We start from the raw sequence: 24973 nt of genomic DNA, 5'->3' as shown, positions 1-24973 counted from the left end.
CTAGAATTATACTTATAGTATTAATCTATCTATCACGTCTCCTTACCACAAATTCCAAAATACAAAGTACCCTCTCCTACCTCTCTTCTACCACTCACCTACTACTCACCTACCTATCCAACTTCTCTCCTACCTATCCAACTTACAACTTACAACTTCCACACCTCATCTTCCCACTTCCCCACTTCCCCACCTCCTTTCACCCCCTAACCACCCCATCTCATCCCTCCCTCCATAACTGACTCACCCCTCACCCCTCACCACACCACCCCCTCCCCCACGGAATTCAACTCTCATCATAGCCAGTACTACATATTCCCATTCACAGACATCAGATAGATATCTTTCCAACCCAGCCACCCTCGCTAAGAAAAAACTCTGAAACCTGGTAAGAAGCTCAGACGAGCTATCTTCTAATCTCATCTCCTCCCCTTCTCCACACCACCACGCACAGCAATATAAACCTTTAATTGCAAACTTCTTAAATCACCCTTTTAACTGAAATACACAATAACCATCTTATTACATCCTTTTCATTATGATATCCCATCTACCAACTCAGCTCCAACTAATTTTCTATATCCTGACCCATGTACGTGATATAACCCAACCCAACCCAACCCAAATTACCACCAAGATCCCGATGCAAAATTGTGTATATTTTACAATCAAACAACCAACCTAAACACCATTTCGCCGACCTACCCTTTCTTTCTGGGGTATATGCGGTAATGTACAAATCCCTCTCCCCTCTCACCATTCTTATCCTCTTCTACCCCTATTTAGTCTCCCTCGTCCTCTCTATATCTCTCCTCCCACTCCCTCCCTCCTCTCTATCCCTCTCCCTCCCCTCCCCTTGTCATTCCCACCCGTCCTACCTAAACCAACCACCCCTCTCCCAAACCTCCCTCCCATGCAGTAACAGTCCCCTAATCCTCTGATCAACAATCGCCTCCAGAATCGCCTCCAGCCTCGAGAAATCAATCGGCTTTAGAATCCAGCCATCAAAGCCCGTAGCTAGGTAGTCGTCGAGCGCGTTTTCGGTGAGAGAGGCGCTGACTGCTATGATGGGGATGCGGTTTGGTGGGGATTCGGTCTGGATCTTGGTGTGAGCTTCGGCTTCGAATGCGCGGATGAGTCGGGTTGAGGCACTGCCGTCTACGAGTGGCATCTACGCGAAAATCATGTCAGACATATTCACACAGCATTTGAAATCTAATTTTAAACGTACCTGCAGATCCATCAACACGACATCAAACCCCCCGGGGTCCCTCATAAACGCATCCGCACACGCCTGTCCATCAACCGTGACCCGTACGTTATGACCGCGCTTCACCAGTCTCGTCTCTAGTAACCGGCTGTTAAGCGGGTTGTCTTCGGCGATGAGGACGTTGAATTTCGATTTCTGCCCCTCCGGGCGCAGCATCTCGGGGAAGGGGTAGTGGGACAGGGGCGTAGAGGGGAGAGGGGAGGTGGTGAGGGCGGCTGGAGGTGGGGTGGTGAGTAATAGGGAAGGGGAGGGGGCGGTGAGTGGTAACTGAGCCGTTGAGTCTGGATTTAGGGTGCGGATTGGGAGGGTTGAAGGGACTTGGAGTTTGGACGCGGTGAGGAGGTGGGTTGGATCGCAAGGTGGTGTAGGAAGAGCCAAGCCTAATGGACTTGCTGGGGGTGTTTTGGCTTTGACAGCTTTTCGAAATGGGATTTTGATGGAGACTCGTGTTCCTTTTCCTATTTTCGAGGACATGGTGATTTGGCCAAGATTCAATCGTACGAATCTTGCCGTAAATGCAAGGCCTAATCCGATAAACTTCGGTCGTGGGGGTTCGGCTGTTAGTTTCGGACCATCTGCCGGTGTTCCTTCTGGCGACCCTTCATCTTCATCTAACACTTGTTCCAAATCTAGGAAAATGCTGTCTAGTTCCACTTCCGTCAGCCCTTTCCCTCGATCCTGAAATGAAATTTCAACTAAATTGTTGTCGTTTGTGGAACTTAGATGTTTCAATCCAATCTCAACATGATCTCCAGATCCATGCTCAATTGCATTTGTTAGTAAATTCGATAATACCTGCCTCAACCCAGTTGGATCGCAGCGTACGACCGCTGGTATTGACTCATCATCTTGAAGTAATATTTCAAGATGTTGCCTGATTGACTCGTTTTTAAATGCCGAAATGAGATCGGATATCATTTCTTTCAAATTGAAATCGTCTTCATGATTTTTGAAATCGATACCCTCCACTTCAGTCAGACTAAGTAGATCATTTACTACAAAGACTAGTGATTTTGAAGCTTGTAAGGACCTGTGTAGGTGATTTCGAGCTCGCTCATCCAAAGGCTCTTCCAGAGCGACTTCTAGGTAGTTGATAATACTATTCAATGGGGTTCGAACTGAATGGTAAGCGGGGAACGACTATAGTTGGACTCGATCTTACCTTCGTGGCCAGCATTTCTAATCAAAAGACGTGTCATACGATTCCTCTGTACAATCGAGTCCTTTTGCCGCCAGATTTCAATAAATCTTCCGTATAATGTACTTAAAACTGCAGCGGATTCCACTACATCAAGTTAGCATCTGCTCGTAAATTTAACGGCCAGAAGATCGAGACGGCTAGAAAATTGTTTCGCGAGGCCTGCAAATTGTGCTGTATCCCAATTCACCGAGTTCTGCTCATCCTCGAAGAAACTCCATCAAATCCTTGCGAAAAACACATAAAGACAAAAACAACCCACCTTGATCCTCAGTCCACTCCCGACTCGTCCCAACAACCTGTTCACTCCACCTCTTAAAAGAACTCCTCGGTTCCAAATAAGCATTCTGTCCAACCTTCAAATCCTTCTCATGAGGATTTCCCGCCCAAAAAATCTCTTTCGATTTCGACTTTCGAAAGAATACCAAGAAGTCAATCCCATCCAACGCCAACGGAACGACCAACATCCCGGAAAGTACAGAAAATCCAGTAGGAAAGTCGATTGTGGGACAATCCTTTTTGACATTTTGAGTGGCGAAGATTTGGGTAAATGAACGTTGACGTATATATTGTAAAAGTGCAATGGCCTCATTGTAAGCTGTTAATTTTCCAATCGTTCTAGCCTCGCCCTTGATCGCAAGAAATCCAAAATCGGCGTCAAACATGTTAAGAAGATCTGAAGATGAAGCGTTGATGAAAGCGGTAGGTGAGGTTTTCTTAGGCGCCGCGGAAAGTGGTTTACGAACTTTGATTCGGGCGGAATATAATAACTTCTCGATATGTGTTGAACAGGTTTCGCCAAGTGATCGACATAACTCTCGGACTGGTAGTGAGACTCGAGCTTCGGAACCATAATTATGACAACTGATCAAACCCCAAAGCTTGTTTTCGACCATTAGAGAGATGGACATGGAAGCTCTGACACCCATGTTGTGTAGATATTTGATGTGAATTGGTGACATGGCACGAAGATAGGAATGCTTGAGATCTAGTGGAGTTTCTGCATCTTTCAATGTACGACACATCAGTCTAGCCGTTTCTTCGTCTCTATCATAGAGAACTCGAATCTTGTTAATTACGTATAATTCGCGAGCTTGTTTGGGAATGTCGGATGCTGGGAAATGTAGGTTCAGATAAGAATCTCGGGTTGCTTTATTATTGAAATATTCGGAAACAACACAACCCCTATGACAATTAGCTTGTCATTTTCACAGACTTCGACAGACGCGAGACAATTGGTGGTCAGCGCGACCATCGAGATACTCTGTAGACAGTATTTTCGCAACAGAATGCTAATGGAGCCACTTGGCTCAACGCAGCCCATTAAAATCCTGGACTTCCAAGATGTGCCATGGTGCTCATCAACACGGCATTGCATATTGCTGCTACGGAGTTGACATAGTAGGTACTGCTCAATCTCCACGTGGAAGAGACTTGCTCTGAAATAACTTCCATCTGCCAAACTTGGAGTAAGAAAACCCACTTACGCGTTCGTCTCATCAAATTGATACACCATAACTCTATGAAACCCAGTCAACTCATAAACCAGACCGACAGTGATATCAAGCAACGCGGTCAAGTCTTTGGCACTGGCAAGCTGTGCCTGCATCTCACAAAGCATATGAAACAACTCCATCGAGCCCAACTGCCTCCCACTCTCCCGATTAATCCGCAGAGGTTTACTTTTCGTCATCAAGGGACGAAGTTCTTCGGGCGCAAAAGCCTGATGATCGGTTACTGAGATAGGATGTGCAGGAAGAGCGGGTGGTTCCGATTGAAAGATATCGTGCTTTGGTTCGAATTCGCAGATGATCAGATCAGATCCCAAATTGCAATGTAGGGCACAGAAGACCGGCTTGGGCGCGCCGATTAGACTGGTCAAGGAGATCGTGAAGACATCTGGGTTGGTTCTAGCGGTATCTTCGGGTGTCCAACTTCTCATGGAGCGGGCTCGCGACACGAATTCCTTCTTGTCATGTTGAACCAGAATATCTGTAAAACAACGCAGCTCGAATAGTGCCTCTGGGTCAAGTCCAGTAATGTTATTCGAGTTCTCACTCACGATTCGAACGGAAAACACGCCGTCTGGAGATTCCCTAATGGCGATCAAGGCTCCAAATCGTTGGATTGCGCCGGGAATGTGTATTGGTTCGTCCTCGCAGCGGAATACCTTTTCGGTGCTTTCCACCGCGACGGCAGATTCACCCGTACCTGGTCGCTCACTCGATTGAGCAGACTTTGAACCTTCGCTAATTGCAGAATCTCTTCGACTGTCATTGTTTCCAGTAAAGTAACTGAATCTGCTTGTCACAAAGTATTCCCCGTTCGATACCGCTTGAGATGGTTGATTCGTGAATACTTGTGGCGCTTCGTCGAGTTGTTTTCTGATTTCTGACTGCAAATCGGGGTTGGAGTTCTTGGAAGATGGTGTTTGGACGACACTATCATTCGAATCGATGGTCGCTGCGTCTGATGAAGCTGGTGGGAGTTATTAAACCGACTCGAAACAATTGAGGCTGCTTACTATCTGTAGGGAGTTGATTATCAGGGATTTCTATCCGTATGGGAAAGACTCTTTCGATGCGCAACGGCTCGCCATCTCCTTGCACACTTGCATCGTTCGAGGGAATCGGTTCGCCGTCCAATTCCGTATCCTTCAAATCCGCTGGAACAGCAATTTCGCTGGATATATGAGCTGGACCTGCCTCCTTCGATGTACTGCCAACCAGCTCATCGTTTTGATATCTTGTATTGTCCGACTCGGGAACCGTTCCAACATCGTGCCCATGATCCTGTTCCGACTTCGAACTCTCTAGCGTGGCGTTTGCTGGAGCGCCAGTGTTGACATCGTGGGGTTCGGTGGCGCACGATGGTTGAGCATCGGCTGGATCTGGAGTGGTCATACTAAGTAGGATAAGCAAGCTCTTCGCAAACGGTCATCTCCAAAACTGCGCAGGCGATGGTGGAGAATTGATTATATAGAAATAAGAATATCTTGCGATACATTTTGGGAAGAGGGATGGTCCAGTGCGTTTCGAGGGTCTGAGCAGGTGGAGAGCAGCAGCTCTCCAGTACCTCCGTACCTATCGGTAGACTGCATGTTCTCAAGGGCTAGAAGGCAAGGCCTAGATGAGAGCGAAATCTTATCTTGTTTCCAGGTCCCGTGCACCGTGTTGATTGGGACATCCATGCACCGTCCAGAAAGTGGCACCAGGAGAATTATGGTGGCTTTTACGGTCTAGGCTTTGTTGAATTGGACCCTTGAAGGTCGGTTCGAATGAAGATGTTTGCCAATCAAGTAACCTTAGGTGTTGAACGGGAGTGGACACCCGTGGTTGACCAAATGCAAAGTGCCAAAATGCACGTTTTTTGCTGCTCATATACACTCCTATACTTGCTCAATAGCATGCATCAATGCTGAAGCAGCTTGCTAATATCATCGTCACCCTACCCAAAGTATTTCGAAGTATATTCGTCTCACGGACCGTTCCTCAACGCCGATACAAACCTTAAACTCACCTCACATCCAGCGACACTCGAAGTCTACGCAAAGCACGCTATGTCGGAATTTAAAACGCCCTAATCTACGGAATATAAGAGACATCTTCACAACAGAAGCTCGGTTGCAACTCTTCCATGCAATTCAATCTAATCGTAGCTTATGAACAACCATACCGTCGTGGTTGTATTACCGCACATATCCGTATTTCATTATCGAAACCTCAACACAACGCAGTGTCACGACCCCTAAAATCCGCTGTACGACCACATCAGCGTCGTAGAGCCATTTTCAAAGCTCCGATCAGATGCAATAATACCGATACAGTATAACCTCTTTCGATCCAAGCTAAAACCATTACTCGGAGAATAAACCCGCATCCCCGTCTCTGTGGGGTAAAGAAAGTTTGATCCTGACTCGAGTCGAATGACCACTGGTTTTCATCGCGTATCAGTTGTGTGAACAAAAAACGAACAATGCCATACTGGTATAGTCAATTATCAATCTAAAACGAGGTTAAACATCTAGGACTGCATACAGACGGAAATGCTAATAAGGTAAGGTACTTTGGGTCGATAGAGGTGACGAAAAAACGGCTTCGAACCTCGATGCGGTCGTACTATATACCGTCGCTGGTGTAAACATATATGTGGTGCAGCTTCGATCAGGCAATTCAGGGGCGTGTTTGCATAGTACTACATGCAACGGCAAGGCGTGGGTGGTGTGAATATGTGGTGTAATAGAACTTATCCTTGATTAGGTGATTCAATTGTCGGATTCAGCAAACGCTTCGATTTTGCTTAGGAAGGATGATGTTTGATTAAACAATTCTTCGAGCTATGGAACAAAAGAATGATGGCTTTATACGTTAATGCGCAACATGTAAAGTTGGAGTATCAGAGGTGTAGATACAGGCATAATAGGTGAGAAAGTTTATTCGGAAGAATTACATAGAAGTTGTAGCCATTCGAACATAGTCGCCAGATTATTGTTGTGGAATGACTAATATGTTAATTCGTGGTAATACATCAGATTATAATCCCATATCGTGATAGTTAATGGCATCTTTAGGTAGTATATTCGAGAAGAAATACAGACAAGTGGTAGCCAATAGAGGAACAAATACCGGCTTATTTCTCAGCTAACATTTTATATCTGTTAAAGGAAGAAGAGCAGTATGTATTTGTAAAACAAGTTATAATTTCTCAAAGGCGTCCGTAGTTCTTTTTCTTCTTTTTTTATAGAGCTTGTTCGGAAATAACTTCGCTTTCGCCGAATATATAAACAGAATAAATAAATGAAAAACAAGAACAAATGTCACTAGCATTAGCATCCTATTACCTCCTAGGAATTAATCAAAGATATTTATGGTCACAGGGCGATAAACTGAGTCCGAAAAATTCCAGTAGATCAAGTGGAACTAGCACACACTGCGTCATAACGAGATTACATTCAATGTCAAGAGAGTTGTATTTATCGAAAGACTAATTATTTTTTCTGAAATCTCAAACTGCAGTGCTTAGACATCTTTTCCTACGTTGAGGCGGAAAGAACACTTTTTCTAGAGTATTTCCTCAATCATCGGCTTCTGCCCCTTGCATGTGATAGGACGACATTGAGGTTCAAAGCCGTTTTTGTGCCTCGTCCCTCGGTCTCGATGCAGCAAACTCAAATAACGTATACGTCAGTAAATTGATAGTAGTAGTCTGAAACGAACTTGACTATACCGTAATCGGCGGCCACAGGGTGTCGAAGATAGAGTACATGTGCCTCTGAGTGTTTGACACTCAACATGTACTTGAACGCCAGATTGCTAACGAATTGTCTGACGCTCGAGCTGTCTAGAACCAGGAAATCGACTCGGGTTAATGTCAGCCCTTATTTCTACCCCACTAAACTGTCGGAGCGATTATTCGTAGCCTGGTTCGGAAACAGTGATATCGGTGATTCGTTAATGATATTTGCTCAGAGGGCGTTTGCAATTAGACTCCTGAAATCCTGATGGAATTGTGGTACTTAGTACGGCCGACCTTTGAGTCGTAACACGGCGTTGGGTTTGTTGGTTCAAGATGGGGATGCCGGTCAGCACAATCCAACAGCTTGTACAGCTTGACAGGTATTTCAATTTCATTTCACGATCTATGAGGAAGAATGTAATGCTTGCGGTCGTGCTTCTATGACGATCGTCCAAGCCTCTCGACTTCAAGATGTAGCGTTTTCAACTCCGATGTCGTGTTGTTAATGGGCTAGGTAACGAATACTACGCCAGCAAGACCGAGTGGAAACTTCTTGGAGACCCAATAACGCTGTGTATTCAAAATAGTGCAGTAAATATTTAGCACTTCAATTTTTTCACAGTAAACATCACTAAGATCTGGTCAACACTTATTACACATTTGTTCGTCTGCTGGCAAGTTTGATCCAAATATCAGGTTTCCACTACGTGGCTTGACAATGACTTTGTCCTTCCCAATTCTCAAGTGAGGATTAAAAGACTCTAATATGAATGAAAAATGGAATTTAGAAAGGACGGTTGACGCTTCCATGTATGCAAAACTATCGAAGTTGTTAGATTTTTGATAATACTTATCTTGCTACTCTGAATTGCGGGATTCGGAAAATTGTTTCATGGATTCTCGAATAATCAGGAGAACAAACATCAGGTATAATCGGACCAAATGGAGTAGCAGTTTCTCAAGAAATTATAGCATCAAAGAAGACGGCTAGAGAACCTGCTTTCTATCTAAAGTCCTAAACAGCCACTGGAACCTAGCGAACATGGTTAATTAGCTTCCCTCACGTCTTCGCTATAATCATTCAAGTAACGTGGTGGGAGAAGCTTTTCGGAAAGGTATGAACTTTGCTTCACTGCAAGTGAGTATCCAAGCACTGGTGTACGGCTCAGCCTATACTAAAGTCAAAAACATACATTCAATACTAATACCGGCAGCATAGCCATTTGTTACAACAAAGGACAGCTTACATCTTTTGGCACATAGACACCATCGATGGTTGTGCCGGGGCTTGTTCTTGGAGGTTACAAATCCTTCTGGGTAATATAATTATAGTCCCTCGCTAATGATTGTACGCCTTTTAAATATATCAGCTGCTGGGCTTTTATTGGAGCTATTTTTAACATGATTTAATGTACTTCGAATTCCCTTCTGGGGCGTATCTATATGGTCAGAAGTACTTCACATGTTAATGCAACCTGTGAGTTGACGTTTAGGAGGACAAGATTTATGGAAGTCACCACTGTAGCCGACCTTTGTCTTGTATCTACATAAGAGATCTACACACTTTTCCCTTGGTGTCAAAACATTCTGATATTGAAGGTGACAATAACTTTTATCGGAAGTCGGGTTCCAACCTTCAATAATCTTTCTATTGTTCTAAATGAGTCGATAGTCTTGTCTGCAATTACAACTCCGATCATCACACTATGTAGCATTGCAATTGCCAAATCCTGGCAAACAGTTCCGAGATGCGCAGTAATCTGTCGAAGCTCCGCAATAAAAATTCTTCGAGCAGCAATTGCCGAAATTACCTCCGATACATGTTCTTCCATTAAATCCGCATATTCCATCTTGAGTAACTGCCTGGCACGTTCCAAAAGAGGACAAGCAACCACTAGATACTGAGCAGGAGTCTAGTGAAGAGCCACAGTAGAAATTCCTGGAGCAGCAATCACCAAAATTTCCTCCTAGACATGTTCTTCCATTGAAACCACAAATGCCGTCCACGGTAGTAGCTTGACAGGTCCCAAAGGCGGCAAGACAGCCATTCGACATGGCGCAATAATCCAATGAAGAACCGCAGTAGAAGTTTTTGGAGCAGCAATTTCCAAACTGACTTCCTACACAGGTTCTGCCGTTAAATCCACAGATTCCGTCTTCACTAATCAGCTTCCCGGTTGGCGCTGGTGTGACTGAAGTTTTCGTCGTCGTTGGCTTGCCGGTCGGTGTCCCTGGCACGCCGACGCAGTAATAATAGCCAGCCCAAAGACCTCCACAATCTTTCTTATGTTAGTATTGCGTGGTGTTGATAGGAGTGGACGACTTACCTCCTGTAATGGCCAAGTTCCAATTATAACTATTTTTTATTGTGTAAGCTAAAATCGTAAGACCAGAACCGAAGGTTTGTATCACTACTTACAACTGTTGAAGCGTAAACCCTCCTCCAAATTTGGACACAATTCCATTGCAAGTATCTTCCGCGACCGCGAGGTAGTAGCTTTTACCTGGTCAAGGTTAGAGATGACTTCAGTTCAGGGCTTGACATTTCCTACAGTCACTAGTAATGCCAGTCTGAGTTGGAACCGGTCCAGTAGGCGCTGTCGAAGTGGTAGTTGTAGCCGTTGTGGACTTTGTCGTGGATGAAGTTGGTTTTGCTGTGGAAGTGGCTGGGCCTGTGATTAAGGTGGTAGAATCTCTGGTGGATGTAGTTGACTGCATCGATGAGCTAGTACTTGATGAAGTTGTAGGTATCGTCGACACCCACTCTACGCAGTACTCCTTCCCAGCAACAAGAGCAGAACAAACGACTCCGGGGTTGTAGCTGATGAATTGAGCTTCAGTGATTTCCCAGGACGAAGCCATAGACTGGCATGTGTCCTCAATCTCGGCCGCCCAAGTAAAGCTACAATCTCTGGGGTGGATCACCACCGCGGCAACTTTGGTTGAGATCATAACTGAAGCAATGCTCACGAGAATCTTCATGTTGATGTTGGCGAGCATGTTGTAGAACACACTTATCGGTGGCAATGTAAAGAGGGAATAGCTGCGCCCTTTGCAGCAATTCCTACATAAACACCCAAAAGAATAAAAAAGAGTAAGCAATGTTTTTTAGCTTCTGACTTATTGGATGTACCTTTCCGGGTATATGAAGGAGAAACATAGCCTCCCCATCCGCAGAACAAACACATCCGAATTGTATGAAATTCGCACAATCACCACCAAATATTGGGTCTGAGTGGGATCTGCCTACTCGGTGTGCTGTCAGCACATTATCCAATTTCTGGACCGAGATTAATTCCGGCTCTTCATGCCCAAGGCAAAACGTAGTCTCATCTCCGTATTGTCCATCCGATGTAAGTCGAAAAAGTGATACTCAATGGGGACTCATTATTACAAGATCCCTTGTGTAACCGAGGGCGACCATAAAATTTTGTCACTCGTTAACGAAAAAGGAAATCCAGGGTCCTTGCGGGTTCGTTTGTCGTGTGCCGGAAACACTTATGGCCAGGTATGGGGCTACGCTGCCGCCGCCCCCCTACATGTAAGTACAGTACTAGATTCTCCCCTACTTCATGGGAAACTTGGCGCACGATATCACAGTGCGAATAAGTTCCAACTGCATATAAGCAGGGCCAAAAATTGCAAAAGTGTGGGTACTGCCCGGAAAAAAAACTACGATTCAGATAAACCTTTTCAAAAGGTAAAAATGACACTTATTGCACAAGGATTCCCAGTGAGCCGCTCGGATCTATCCCACGCATCCCACACAACGCGCCAAGGCTGCACATTTATCGTGGAAGTCAAGAAAGCTGAGGAAGGTAAGATTTGCAGGAGTATGGCTGTTTTTATCAGTGCTACTAAAGGAGCGATCAAAGGGCGATGTGCTAAGGAATAATTCCATAATACCCAGGGTTTAGGGAGAACTCGACGAAAGCGGCATGACTTCAGACTCTTCCTCACTTCTAACATTGAAAGAAGCCTTCAAATAAAGTAGAAGCTTGACCTGAACAAAAGTGACACACTCTGAATCGCCTTATTGGTAGAAGATACCTGATGGCTGACACATACCAAAGGGCCCCTCAAGATGCGAGGCTCTCTACCCAGAAGCTCAAGGCAGAAGAGCACAACACAAGACGATGAATCTTTAGAAGCTTGAAAAGGTAGGGTAATGCTCATCCATTGCAGTCTTTATGGCCTTCAGACACTCCTGCTTACGATAATCCGTCCCTTGAGGCCAGCCATGCTCGTGATAGATTCGCCGGATCATAGGAATCATTCCATCCAAGGCGGGCTTGAAGCGGGCCTTTACAGTCAAAACCTCGTCTGAATTGATCGGAATGAAATTGAGTTCGCGGTACTGCGACTTTAGGAGCTCGAAAAAGTCCACAATAGTCCAGGCTGGTGACTCGGATCTCCACTCGACCTCGTTTTCTGGCGCATAATCCTCCGGGTCGTCAGTTATCTGCTCGATCGGATTTTCAACCCACGACATGAGGTTGAAGGTACCGTGACTACGGTGTTCGTATTGAAGCTCAACGTACTCTGGCCAGTAAACGATCCCAAGCTTGGTGTCAAGAAGAAACTTCTTGTGATCATCAGTGTTGATTGTTAAGCCAATAACATGTGACGGTACATCCTCAAAAATCGTTCCTTCCGTCATGATATTCAACCCATCACCTCCAATCCTGAGTAAATCATCCCAATCTGCCCACACACAGATAGGGGTTGCCTGAGTTCCAGGGAAGTCCTCCAAACATTTACCGCGAATATAAGGCAATTCTCGAAGCAGTCCAGCGACTTCTTCGTCCTTCCCAATCAATTCCCGAACAACATTTGGTGTTATCGAGGGCCAGCCGCCTTTCGGAGGCTCAACAACGTACGATTCGTCTAAATACAAGCCGACGAGGAAGCGGTAATAGTCCCGAAATGCCTGCACAGTTTCGGTACGAGAGTAGACGACATCGCTGAGCTCCGGCATTTTTCTTGTTGGTATGCGTTTAGGTGGGGAAGGACCTTCAGATGTCTTCGATTTAAGGTTGATGCTGCTGAAGACAAACGCGGCGAGCAGTCGCTACCGTAAGCAAGGTTAATTTACCGAATGGAGTTAGGGCCATCGCCGTTAAAAACACGACTTGGCACTCTTCCCACGGAAAGGGGGTTTCCCTTTCGAGTACTTCTGAATTATGTGCAATCAGTTTCAATGTCTTCGAGTCTGGGGCTCTGGGCACTCTATTCACAAGAATAAGGAGATGCTCCCTAACATCTGCTTCCAGCACGCGATAATAGCTTCCATTCAATTATCGACAGGGCCTACACGAACAGAGAATTCTGGAAACTACATCAGCCCAAACCGCGTTAATGAACAGTAAGCAGTAGGAGTAATCTCTGGTTAATAACTTTCCCGAAAGTACTTTGTCATTCGAATTGTTTACGATATTCTCACCGGTTTGGGTGGGCCGTCAACTGTATGATTTTTATGCTTTTCCTGTAATCTCCCTCAAGGTTGGTGCCTCTTCTAGGGGACCTGACCAATAGATATGGCATACCCCGTAGGTATACTGCGACTTCACATACAATAGACCCAACTGTGACAGCCGACTGAAAAAGGTAAGTGATACGGAATACATATTTTTACGGAGCGGGCCAAGAAATGTGTCTTGTTGACCCCTGAACAAAAGATTGCTAGCGAGCGCGCTAAATGTTGGTTTTTGAGATTATCCAAGATTGTTCTCTTCCAACATCTTTCCTGAACAATAGCTCAAGTCGATTTTGCAACAATTTGAAGAATCGACGAGCAAATCATCTACACAAAACCATTCAAAGCGAGATCAACTTCCACAGTAGTTATCAACATGACAGCACGATTATCAACTCTTTTGGCCGCTACCACCATATTTTGTACCACCTGTGCATGGTCGGATTCAGCTGTCTACCAGACCGTTATACCTACGGCGGTGCCAACATTGTCGCGCGATCCATGGCAATGTGCAACGGAAAACATCACTCAATATTTCGACGTTCCAATGCCAACAGGCAACCTCCTATCCGCACTCGTATCTTATGGTAGCACTCTCATTCAGACCTGCTCGTCCTCAGTTATCGATGACCTCAATTGTTTCCCAAGCAAAGAAAAGTGGTGTGCTTTCACCACAGCAGCACCAGCGTCTGTTCTTCCAGAATACCGCGCTTATGGCAGTGCTGCATCCGCCTGGTGGGCAGCTCATAGCTCGAAGGCTGTTGATCTGGCTGTGGAGTGTCCAAACAGCTGGTTTGACGCCTCTATGAGATTTGCTGGGGGACCGACGATGCTGAATGAAACTATCATTTTCGCCGCTTGCTATGCAGAAGTGGTCACGACGATGTCGTCCTCGGTATCCAAAACAACATTTTCAGCATCTGCAACACCACCTGTGGGTGTTACTAGAAGTGGAGTGACAGCTACTTCTACTCCTACTGCAACGGTTCAACCCACGAAAAGCGGTGTTAACGGGCGAAATGAAGAGCTTGGAATGTGGATGTTCGCAAGCACTGGTTTGGCTGCGGCTGCTATGCACTCAGCATGGAACTGAGATTGCTCTGTATGAACAGAAATTGGTTTGACAGTATCTAATAAGTCTAAGACCTGGAGATACACATCTGTCAACTGGTATGTGGATCTAAATATGGTTAACTGTTTGTTGCTGTGCGTACACGAGAACGAAGGGAACGTGGTTGATGTCGTCCAACCTGCCGGCTTATCAAATTTCTAGAGCACATCACATTTGGCTTTCAAGCATCTTGATCTTGGTGGATAAGGCGATAATAGTTCATCGATGTATATAAACAACTACTTCTAATTTAATCAACTTCATTCATGAGTTCTATGACCAGAAGAGTATTATTCCTGATAATCTTTAAGACGCGCGCAGATTTGGTTCCATCATCAACGCCTTTTGGTTGGTGTTAAGGATAGCTCGAAGGATGGCTGGGCTAGTATAAGCCTGGTTCTTGTTCAAACTACTGTTAGGCATCCTTTTTGAAAAAAGGCTCTCTGTGATCTATGATAATCGAGCCTCTAAGACTGTCTGGGGGAAAAGTATAGAATGAATAAGAGCTGCGCCACACCTTGGAGAATCAAAAAGAAAAAGTATAGTCACCCCTTTCACTTCGTGCGAAATTCATATCGAACCTGTCCAGATCCACTCCAAGCGTTCTAGATCCCAATCTGCAGAGGCTGAAATCAGCAGACTATGGTTGATTCCACGTGCACAGCAACCTTGCAACTTCCAACACCGAGTACAGTACCAAGCATTCCCAATCTTAATTTTATAGCGCTAGAAGTTTCCAACTCCTACGACTGCGACATTTAGTTACTTCGGAGCATCGAGTAACTCCGAAATCCTTGCAAATATTCCACTTATAAGATTTATCCTGAACGAGCCTATTGAAATGTCCAACATTTAGCGTGGCACGGTGCATGATTCCAGGTAGAACTAACTTTAATGATGACAGTTGCATGCAAACTGCAAGCAAACAAGGGCCACATGGACATACTCTCTCCGCTAAGAACGGATTAAATTTTCCAGCCTCTAGATGCAGAATAGAATGTCCATGCTACCGTAGCATTGCTTTGAGGAAATCTCGACCACGAGAAACAACAAGTAGCCAAGCAAATATGTTGGAACTACTTTTGCTTACTTCCTGCAATAAGTTGTCACAGCGAACTTCAGACAAGCTACCCCTACAAGTTCCTGTATTTTCTGGCCTCGGCAACATATGATATGAGACTCAAAGAGATTCTTTACCAACGATGGACCGTAAGTTCGCCCCCACATATTGTCTCCTAGCTTGATATGATACCCTGATACGAAGAGTCTGTACTTCCCTTCAACCTGTAGCTGGTAAGTTTAAACCAAGGTAGTCTCCTCATTGTTGCAACTTGCCAACTTCAGAGGAAGCTTACCGGCTGCATCATTCTGAGATCACTTCGTCAACCTGTTTTTTCTGAATGATTCAAGATGTATATTCGGACTCTCAGTACAGCTGGAATTCTTTTTCTCTATGGAGTGGTAATTGTGCACGCTGCCATTAACCTCGATGGTACTCAGGCCGTGGATCCCTTAAAGGAGGGAGATCCTTCACCCATCGGAGATCTGGATACCTACTATCCTGATCAGCACGATTGTCCGCTTCCATGTCTCGACTACGGAAACATACATAGCTGGATCACATATCTTTCAACCGACCGTCTCACCCGCTGCAAAGAAGCTATGCTCCTACAATTCTCAGCAACATTACCATTAGACGACCCCACCACAAATGTCTTGATTCGAAGCTGTACACTTACAACTTCAAGCCCTGGAGTCAACTCTCGCATCTTTTCCGGCGGAGACGTCAACTTAACGAATGTGGACAATCCAAAAAAATCAAATCGTCTCTCTCGTGTTCGGCTTGGGAGCACCTCGGCCTGCTCATCCACCGGTACTCAGGTCCCAGAAGTGTTAGAGATACAAGCCAGCGGTGGTGGTAGTAGGAATGATACTAGTGACGAGATTGCGGGCGTTTTACTCGGCTTTCAGAAGTATTTTATTACTCGAGATAACTGTGATGAGAACTTCGCATTTGCATTCTATGGCCAAACTGTCGCAAGCATTTACATTGGATCAGATTTGGCCAAACCTACTGCGTTATCAGCTATCAAAGCGCTGATGCAGCAAAGTCAAGTTTCTGCAGCAAATCGTACCATTGTTCAACGATGCGGTCTCCAAACCGGCTCGACTCGCACGTTTGGAGTTGCAATTGACACGACTGGAGATCTTGCTGGAGTCCAAGAAATGGCAGCTAATTGGGCCAAGGGTAACTGCGTGAGTCAAGACAATCTCCAGCCCTCCGGGAGCGTCAAGATCAACCTCTTCAATCTCTCCGGCCCTGGTGCTGCAAATAACATCACACTCAGTAGTAACAGCACTCTGAGTAGCAACGGAACTCTGACAGGAAGGTCAATTGCTCATAATGTCAAGCGCGCCACCTGTCGCTACATCCAAGTAGTCGCCAATGATGGCTGTGGTAGTCTGGTCTCTCGCTGTGGAATCTCGGCCGCCGACTTTACCAAATTCAACCCCAAAGCCAACTTGTGCTCTACTTTACAAGTCAAGGACTACGTGTGTTGCTCGGCAGGAGATCCATACACGGAACCAAAACCTGATCCGCCGAAGCCTGGCGCCGACGGAGTTTGCGCTACTCATCTTATTCAGAATGGCGACACCTGTGATAGCTTGTCTAAAAAGTACGGTGTGACGATTGACGACCTAGAGCGATGGAACAAATTCAAGACCTGGGCTTGGACTGAGTGCAAAGCGATGCTTCTGGGGTACAACATGTGTGTTAGCAGCGGGGATGCAGCCTTACCACCATCACAAGCTGGGACTGAGTGCGGTCCACTTGTTCCTGGCACCCAGCGGCCTGCCAACAGCGCCACATCCATCGCCGACCTTAATCCGTGTCCTCTCAAAGCCTGCTGCAGCAATTGGGGATATTGCGGTGTGTTCCCCGCTCATTGCGATGTTCACACGCCGCTCGCTGGAGGACCTGGAAGTGTAACCCCCGGCTTCCTATCCACGTGTGTGTCAAACTGCGGAGTGGAAATTAAGCTTAATTCGGCTGCACCCGCTGCTTTCCAGCGCATCGGTTACTACGAGTCGTACAGTTTCGAGCGCGACTGTTTGTGGCTGAAGGCTAAAAACGCAAATACAGATGGCAGTTACACTCACATCCATTGGGCTTTTGCCGATATCGATCCTGCAACATGGAAACCCGTGATCAAAGAATCGTCCAAAGGACAGTGGGCTGAGTTCAAGGCTTTAAAGAATGTCAAGAGAATAGTCTCCCTCGGTGGGTGGGCAGCTTCAACAGAGCCAGCAACTTACAACATCATTCGCTCAGCTATCATTAGCAACCGCAATTTGTTTGCTAGCAATCTCGCTACGTTTGCGAAGACTGAAGGCATCGATGGCATTGATATCGACTGGGAGTACCCTGGTGCTCCAGACATTCTTGTGGGTGGGGAGCCTATTGGGAAAAAAACCGATGGTCTTGACTACCTAAAGTTCCTCACCATTCTCAAGCAGCAGGCAGGCACATCATTGTCTGTTTCCATTGCAGCGCCAGCGTCGTACTGGTATCTCAAAGGCTTTCCCATTGACCGTATAGCAGCGGTGATAGACTACATCGTCTACATGACTTACGACTTGCACGGCCAGTGGGATTATGGGAATCCAAATGCTTACGACAAGTGCGATTCGGGCAAATGTATCCGTAGTCATGTGAATCTGACAGAGACTCGCAATTCTCTTTCCATTAGTAGGTTTTTCAGGACATTCATGACACAGACACATCTAACCTGTGTATAGTCACCAAAGCGGGAGTCGCAAATAGTAAAATCTTTGTCGGCGAAGCAAGTTATGGGCGATCTTTTCGTATGGCAACCGACGGCTGTTGGGGGCCAATGTGTGAATTCACGGGCTCTAGAACACAATCCGATGCGCATCCAGGGCGTTGTACGAAGACTGGAGGATATCTTGGTTTCGCAGAGATCAATGAGCTGATTCGTGCTGGTGGGGTTCAAATGTTTCATGATGGAGAATCTAATACGGATATCATACTTTACCAAGGCGACTATGTTAGCTACATGACACCGACTACCAAGGAGACAAGGCGGGCTGATTGGAAGGGTTTGAACTTCGCCGGAAGTATTGATTGGGCTGTGGATCTCCAGTCATTCACTGCAGATGACATGGCTATACCACCCGATCGGCCAACAGACGGGGAAGAAGGTTGCGTTGAGGGAGAAGATATGACCACCAATTCAGGGGATCTCTGTGAGTTCTCATGCAGTCTTGGTTTCTGCCCCACATCCCTGTGTAGGTGCACATTTGAGGACGTAGTAAGTCCGCTCCCTGACGCGAGGGACGCGTCAAATATTATCGCCTGGGACGAGTCTGTCGTTGACCTTAACCGTCTTTGTTTATTTGGTTGCAAATATGGCTACTGTCCTGACGACATCTGCACCACAATTCCTACAGACGATATTGTCGTAACAGACGACGATGATCCCAACGTTATAGATTATGACTCTATCGACCAAGCGAATATGAAGGTGTGTCAACTCTTTAAAGACAGATCAATGCGAGACGCGAGCGCTACGCAATGCTATAACACGGCATGCAAAAGCGCTATCGAAGCAAACCGAGCAGCAGGACTTCCGACAAACTGGGGATGCATAGGAAGAACTCCACTGAACGAACCTATTCCTTGGACCGCTGTGGTAAGTCATCTCAACAGTTTTGATCACGTTGCATCTCGAGCTTTACAACACTTCCACTTTGCTTTGTCGTGGTTGTTTACTACACATGCTTGTTTTTAAACAGTTAAACTAATCTATTGACCTGAGTAGCCTGGGAAAAGTACACTTACCGCACCCGGCATGTGCTTTTGCAACAACTACCTTCTGAATGAACTTGCGACTACTATTGCCGAAGCCTTACCGATAATAGCACAGATTGGCTGCTATATCCTTATGTCGGCGATCAAGATAGTAATGGATATTGGGGTACAGGCCATTCCCGGAGTAGGGAAAGGTATGGATGCTGGCTTAGGTAAGATTTTCTTCCCATTCTTCCACGTTCCCGACACAAGCTGTTCTAGTACCAAAATTCTAAATATTTCATCCATAGATATGGCTACAACGGCAGCACAGATGGCCGCTTACGCTTATCCCGAAGAAGAAGATCCTGAGGGGGCTTTCTCTTGGTGGTTAAGCCCTTGTGGGGGGACAAATCTCGTACCGGAAGAGCTTAAAAAAGCTTTCAATATTCTCAGCACCGTAGCTGGTGGAGTTTCAAATTTCAAGGTGCCAAAGAACGTGCCAAAAGGCAGCGGCAAGAAAGGGGACGAAGCTAACCCAACTGATCGAGCTAAGCCCAAGCCGTCTGGCAGTGGTTCTGGAAAGAACAAAGGAAAGTGCACGATCCCTAAAGCGAAGCAATCTAAACGAACAATCAATAAACTTGTGGAGGAATCTTGTGTTGACGAAAAGACGGTCGTGAAGGAATGGCATATTACATCGGTTATATACGCTGCGAATGCAGTGGAGACCCTCGTGGCAAAGCCATGCAAAGCAAGCTGGCCACAGGCGTGTCACCATTACCGCTCTGCTATAAGCATCAACCCATCATGGGCCACATTGACATGCCCACCTGAAGCAGGAGCCACGCAGAAGGCGGTGCTAGACAGAGATGTGGTGAGTGCGTGGAGATCGAATCATCGCGGCAATGGCTGGAAAAACGTAGACGCCACCCCTCGAAGCGAAAAGTGTGGTGTTGATGAGTACCCCCCAATATATATGCTGAGCGAAGATAGCCCCGCTTATGTGGGTGCTGGGACTAAGAGCGTAGGTGGTCAGCTGGCGCGACTTCTGCCCGGTACTCAAAACTCAGGGGCTGCATCGATGTGGAAAAGCATGTGCTTCAATATCCCTGCCAAAGAGGTCTCGGATCGGGACATGAAGGACCAGATTGCGTTGGATCCTGACAAGAAATACGGCGAAGTAGTTGCAGGCGACAAGCGCACATTCACATATTTGGGCGCTGTCAATGTCAGAACGCGGCCCAAGTTCACCATCTCTTCTTGGCCAGCCTCGGCTCCTAATGATGGCTTGAATAACAATCCTTGCTGGCCCAGTGGTAGAGCTCCGGAAGATCCAGCTTATGCTTTGATCGCCGTAGACCCTTATTATACAGATAAAACCCGACCCTACGATTATACGAAGCCTTATGTTCCTGGTCAAAATGGGGTTTGAAGCCTGTTATTGGTACTCTTGGTGGTCATGTTCTTTAGATTGAGGAGCCGCACAGGATTGTGGGAGTTTGTTTACATTTCGGAGGAGGCATAGGAGCTTTTAATGTTTCTCCAAATTTTGATGTGAGAATAGTTAGGCTAGATCTCTATCTTGGCGTTACCTTCAGCTATGACAACGCAAGTTGAAGCAGCAATCATCTTCTTCATTTATGCAGCATTTCCCTCAGGCATTTCCATCCGGGATTTCCACAGCTGGAGGAGAGAATGGCCAACAACGGCTTTCTACCTAAGACAGAGTACATCTTGAGGTATCATCGTGAGAGATGGGTGGAAGTAGTATCCTTACAAACATATCCAATATAGAAATTAGATAATTCCCTGACATACAATCTCAAGAGGCAATAAATTTAACGCATTGTACTATAGCAGTAGGTCAGTTTATGCTATGCCAAGTATCTACCTTCTCTGCGCGCGATTTTATGAATCCGGCAGAAGATATAGCGTTTCTCTTTCAGTTGCGAAAAAGGATGATGACACAGGATGTTTGGATTGTGTGGGGGACATGATAGTTTGGTAAGTATTGAGTTTTAAAAGAATTATGTGGGATTAGAAGCCCTGGAATTTTAGTTTGAAAGTATGTTAGTTTTAGCTACAAAATATATCTTCGACTAGGATTTTTTTTTTAGATGTAAACGAATTACGCAGAAGCCGTAGCTCTCGTCGCAAAATAGAGTAGTATAAGCTGTATTTTGTAAAATGTAGCTTCGATAAATAAACAATTTATTTCTACGTAGGTGTCTAGGTTTATAATTTAAAAAGTCTAATATATTATACTTAATTCTAGTTATACTATTTTAATATTAAGCTTTTAGAAAATAAAAGAATTATATTCTATTAAACTCTTATTAATATTAAATAAGTATTTATTAATAAACTTAATCTTTAAGTTAGATATTTATATAAAATATAATAATTTTAATTTATACTACTTTATTAATAGTTATATTACTAACTAAAAATCTCTCTCTATATTCTCTATTTATCTATATCTTATATTCTTTATTTTTATAATTAGAGATCTACGTCTACTGAGCAAAATAACACGTCTTACCCGATCACGTGCCCCATGCACATCATCACCCCAGACGCCCCAAAGCTTGGCACTAAAGGTCCATCCCCCACAAGGCTACGTACGCACCAATCAGACACGAAACCCGACGATGGGCGTGTGGCGCAAGCCACGAACGCCTTGCTGATTTGCATCCGAGGGTTCTTCACGTAACGGTTACGATTGAGGAGGTTTATTGGATACGTCGTACGGAGGTTTTATTATGTGTCCGTGATGCGTATTGGAATTTGAGGGGGGAGAGTTTGGGACAAGTTTGAGGAAGTGAATTGATGTTCGGGGATTTGGAAGTGACGATGTATCTTCTGGGAGGTGGGAAGGGAGGTGACGATGTATCTTCTGGGAGGTGGGAAGGGAGGTCAACGGTGATATACTTTTCACTTCCCCCTCAATTCTATATCATCTCATAACGTACGAATTCATAACACTTTTCCCAAGCCCGTTGCCTAGAAATGATATCCCTCCCATCACACTTTCTTGGTACTTTATGGAAGCTCGTGTCGGGGTTCCACTAGCTAGCACCAAGAAGCTAATTTACCATGACATATGGCACGCACAGCCACGTTGGAACCTTGATCTTTGCTGTGCCTAATCGCATGAAGATCATGTACGTAGGGTTGGTTATATTAACTCGGATTCCCAGTTCATGATTCACCTTCCAACGCTCCTCGACTTGAATCATACGACCGAAATCAAACTCACATCACCTTCATCATGGACTCCAAGACTACTCCACAGACCGATCTCCATCACCAACAACCTCACCAAACCCAACCAACCCTCCAACCCCTCGCCCAACCACTCCACCACCAACAAGCCACCGAGATCCCCCAATCAGACCATCAAATAAACCAACAGCATCCCATCGAAATGTCCGCTCCTCCACCTTCCTACGCCCAAGAGAAAACAAACCCGCAACACAGCAACGGCGCACCTCCAACCCACGCCCAAGGCGGTCCACCACGGAACCTATACACGCATGCGAGTCCGCTGAACACATTGCAGAGCGTGCCGACGCCTGTAGATTGTCCATTTTGCGGCGTGCGAGAGCTGACGAGGACGGAGTTTGTGAGTGGCGGAACGACGCAGTATGTATCCTAACCCTAATCCCATTAGATGGGGGACTGGCTAACAAAATCGCATAGCGGATCAGCATTACTATTGTGTTGTTGTTTCTGTCTCGGCTGCATCCCCTACATCGGCAGCTGGCTCAAGGACTGCGAGCATAATTGTGGGCATTGTGGACAGTTGCTTGCGGTTTGGCATCGTAGTGGGCGGACGGAGGTGATTGCGCATCCTGCTCGACAGGCGTAGATGTCGCATCGTTCGCGACTGAGGCGCCAAGGGGGGATATGCGTTGATGGGGTGGTGAGAGAGCAGCTTGATACGAATGGATGTCACGGAATGGGATTAATAAATGCGTGTTTGGCAGCGTGGGAGAAGTTTGATGGGGATATGGAGGGGAGGTTGTATTTTATGCGGATACCCAAGATTGAGTTCGTTTGTGCGTGCTGGTTTGATATTAAGGTTACTGGAATACGAATGTTTATTTCTTAGGGATTCGGACATTGGCTTGTGACCGGAGAATGGTATAATAGTCACTTCCGTTTTTTACATCACAATTGTGAGAATATGACTTCTGCGCAATTCTTTTAGTCCAATGAATTACTTCATCTTAGCTACAAATAAAATCCCCCCCGGAATTCATTCTACTAATACCCCGCCCTTAAACCTCCTGCCGAAAGTATACGGAAACAGCTATTTTTCATATCGAACCCGCTCCGGCTTCTCCAGCCACCTACTCGCTCGCGATGATTGTTTCAGAGACTTCCTTCCAAAGATCCTCAAAGTCGCACAGATGGAGATGGACACCCTGAAATGAACTCCACCCAGACGGCTTTGCGGACTGTACAGCCAAAACTGGTTGTGGACCCGCAATGTAAGGACATACCCGATCCACGGCAACGTCAAGCGATAGAAGTCGAACGGTATTTCCATCTTAATGTCTGATCCCGGTACCAGGTCTATTTCTTCGCCCTGTAGCATTCTCCCTGGCCACCAGCTATGAACCGAGAACGCTGGACTGAACTCGATCACATAGTAGTCAGCTTGTACGGTCGTACCTGCCAGTGTTTCTGTACCACGGTCTCCAGAGTCGCCGCGTGCCCTTCCCGTGTTGTGTCAATTGCTCTTCTGGAAAGAACATGTTGTGGTCCTCTTTTCCATCTACTTCACAGCGTTTCCTAGCTTGTGTAATATTGGTTCCGCATTTTCTCGGCACATTTTCCCAATCGACAAACTCAATCTCGTCGCTATCTATTGCCGTGACTCTTGAATCATGCTAGAACCCGTCGTACTCGATCTAGCCATCTATAGAATGAGAATCACATCTCAAAAGACGTCTAACGCAGTGCTCTCGAGGTAGTAGACTGAAAATTTCCACCAACTTTCGGTGGTTGATGAATACCGTCGACGGCCCCAATAGCGTATAGTCAAACTCCTGTGTGGTGAAACTTGAGGATTTGTAGTTTCCGTGTAACAGAATGTCGGACGAAGTCTTGAGAGGCTCTCGTGGAAAAATTCAACAGAAGTTGAACCATCACATGCTGTAATAACTTTCTCTCCATCTTGACATGCCTTGAAGTCGAAGATCGCAGCTCCAGGCATGATCGCCTGAGTCTAGATCACTAATGCAGCGCCAACAGAAATACCTCCTTAGGACAAACTTGCTTTGAACGACTCCTCCGCTCGACTTGGCCAGTTTGAAGGTATCGAACGTAAACTTGAACGTCTTCGGCCGTTAGAGTAAGCAAAGAGAGCATCGCTGCTTGATTCTGTAACCTCTTGTATAGTAACTAGTTTTATTAATTGAGCCGAAAGGCGTTTTTACACTAAATAACACTATAAACACTTTAAATTATATACTTTCTGTAATATTTAAAAGATAAACACTTAAAATAGAAAAGAGTTAACAGTAGGATAAGCCTTTCTATCTATTAGCTTTTTTATTTAGAGTTAATTTAAGTACGATACGACTAGCGGAGGTAGAGGTAAGTCGGTCTTCGCGACTTCTACCGCAGAATAACGTCGAAAGCGACTTATTTAGGTACCCTTATTTTAAGTTAAAAGAACACTATAACGCCTCATTAAAATTTCGAGCCCTTAGACTATATATAATTTAAGCGTTCGGATTATAATTAGAAATTAAAATCAAAAATTCGGTTCGTTAGGCTGAAAGATATATAGTTTTATAAAGTGTAAAATACGGCTGTTTTTAGCAGAGTTTCGTAAAGAAGCTCAATATTAAAGT

General features: G+C 45.5%; 6 protein-coding genes across 6 annotated transcripts; 3 read left to right on the top strand and 3 right to left on the bottom strand.

The window, feature by feature from the left end:
• Positions 1–874: 874 nt before the first annotated feature.
• Positions 875–5371, bottom strand: GLAREA_10892 (ATPase of HSP90 chaperone/DNA topoisomerase II/histidine kinase; the record flags this gene model as incomplete). Its single annotated transcript, XM_008079992.1, has 6 exons — positions 875–1171; positions 1232–2388; positions 2433–2555; positions 2731–3653; positions 3956–4946; positions 4993–5371. The coding sequence occupies 6 exons, from the start codon at positions 5369–5371 to the stop codon at positions 875–877; spliced, it is 3870 nt and encodes a 1289-aa protein (XP_008078183.1).
• Positions 5372–9407: 4036 nt separating this feature from the next.
• On the bottom strand, positions 9408–10703 carry GLAREA_10891 (LysM; the record flags this gene model as incomplete). Its single annotated transcript, XM_008079991.1, has 4 exons — positions 9408–9982; positions 10031–10059; positions 10123–10207; positions 10256–10703. 4 exons carry the CDS (start codon positions 10701–10703, stop codon positions 9408–9410), a joined length of 1137 nt encoding a protein of 378 aa, XP_008078182.1.
• Positions 10704–11847: 1144 nt separating this feature from the next.
• On the bottom strand, positions 11848–12681 carry GLAREA_10890 (uncharacterized protein; the record flags this gene model as incomplete). Its single annotated transcript, XM_008079990.1, has 1 exon — positions 11848–12681. One exon carries the CDS (start codon positions 12679–12681, stop codon positions 11848–11850), a length of 834 nt encoding a protein of 277 aa, XP_008078181.1.
• An 874-nt stretch (positions 12682–13555) lies between these two features.
• Positions 13556–14272, top strand: GLAREA_10889 (uncharacterized protein; the record flags this gene model as incomplete). The annotated part of the gene is made up of 1 exon (XM_008079989.1): positions 13556–14272. The coding sequence occupies one exon, from the start codon at positions 13556–13558 to the stop codon at positions 14270–14272; it is 717 nt and encodes a 238-aa protein (XP_008078180.1).
• A 1428-nt stretch (positions 14273–15700) lies between these two features.
• On the top strand, positions 15701–20538 carry GLAREA_10888 ((Trans)glycosidase; the record flags this gene model as incomplete). The annotated part of the gene is made up of 4 exons (XM_008079988.1): positions 15701–18041; positions 18092–19005; positions 19135–19336; positions 19415–20538. 4 exons carry the CDS (start codon positions 15701–15703, stop codon positions 20536–20538), a joined length of 4581 nt encoding a protein of 1526 aa, XP_008078179.1.
• A 1839-nt stretch (positions 20539–22377) lies between these two features.
• On the top strand, positions 22378–22977 carry GLAREA_10887 (lipopolysaccharide-induced transcription factor regulating tumor necrosis factor alpha, putative; the record flags this gene model as incomplete). Its single annotated transcript, XM_008079987.1, has 2 exons — positions 22378–22751; positions 22809–22977. The coding sequence occupies 2 exons, from the start codon at positions 22378–22380 to the stop codon at positions 22975–22977; spliced, it is 543 nt and encodes a 180-aa protein (XP_008078178.1).
• Positions 22978–24973: the final 1996 nt, after the last annotated feature.

This window comes from Glarea lozoyensis (genome assembly GCF_000409485.1).
Source record: "Glarea lozoyensis ATCC 20868 chromosome Unknown GLAREA12, whole genome shotgun sequence".
Taxonomy (NCBI): Eukaryota; Fungi; Ascomycota; class Leotiomycetes; order Helotiales; family Helotiaceae; genus Glarea; species Glarea lozoyensis.
Note: the sequence above shows the minus strand (reverse complement) of the source record. Positions and strands in the feature narration are given on the sequence as shown.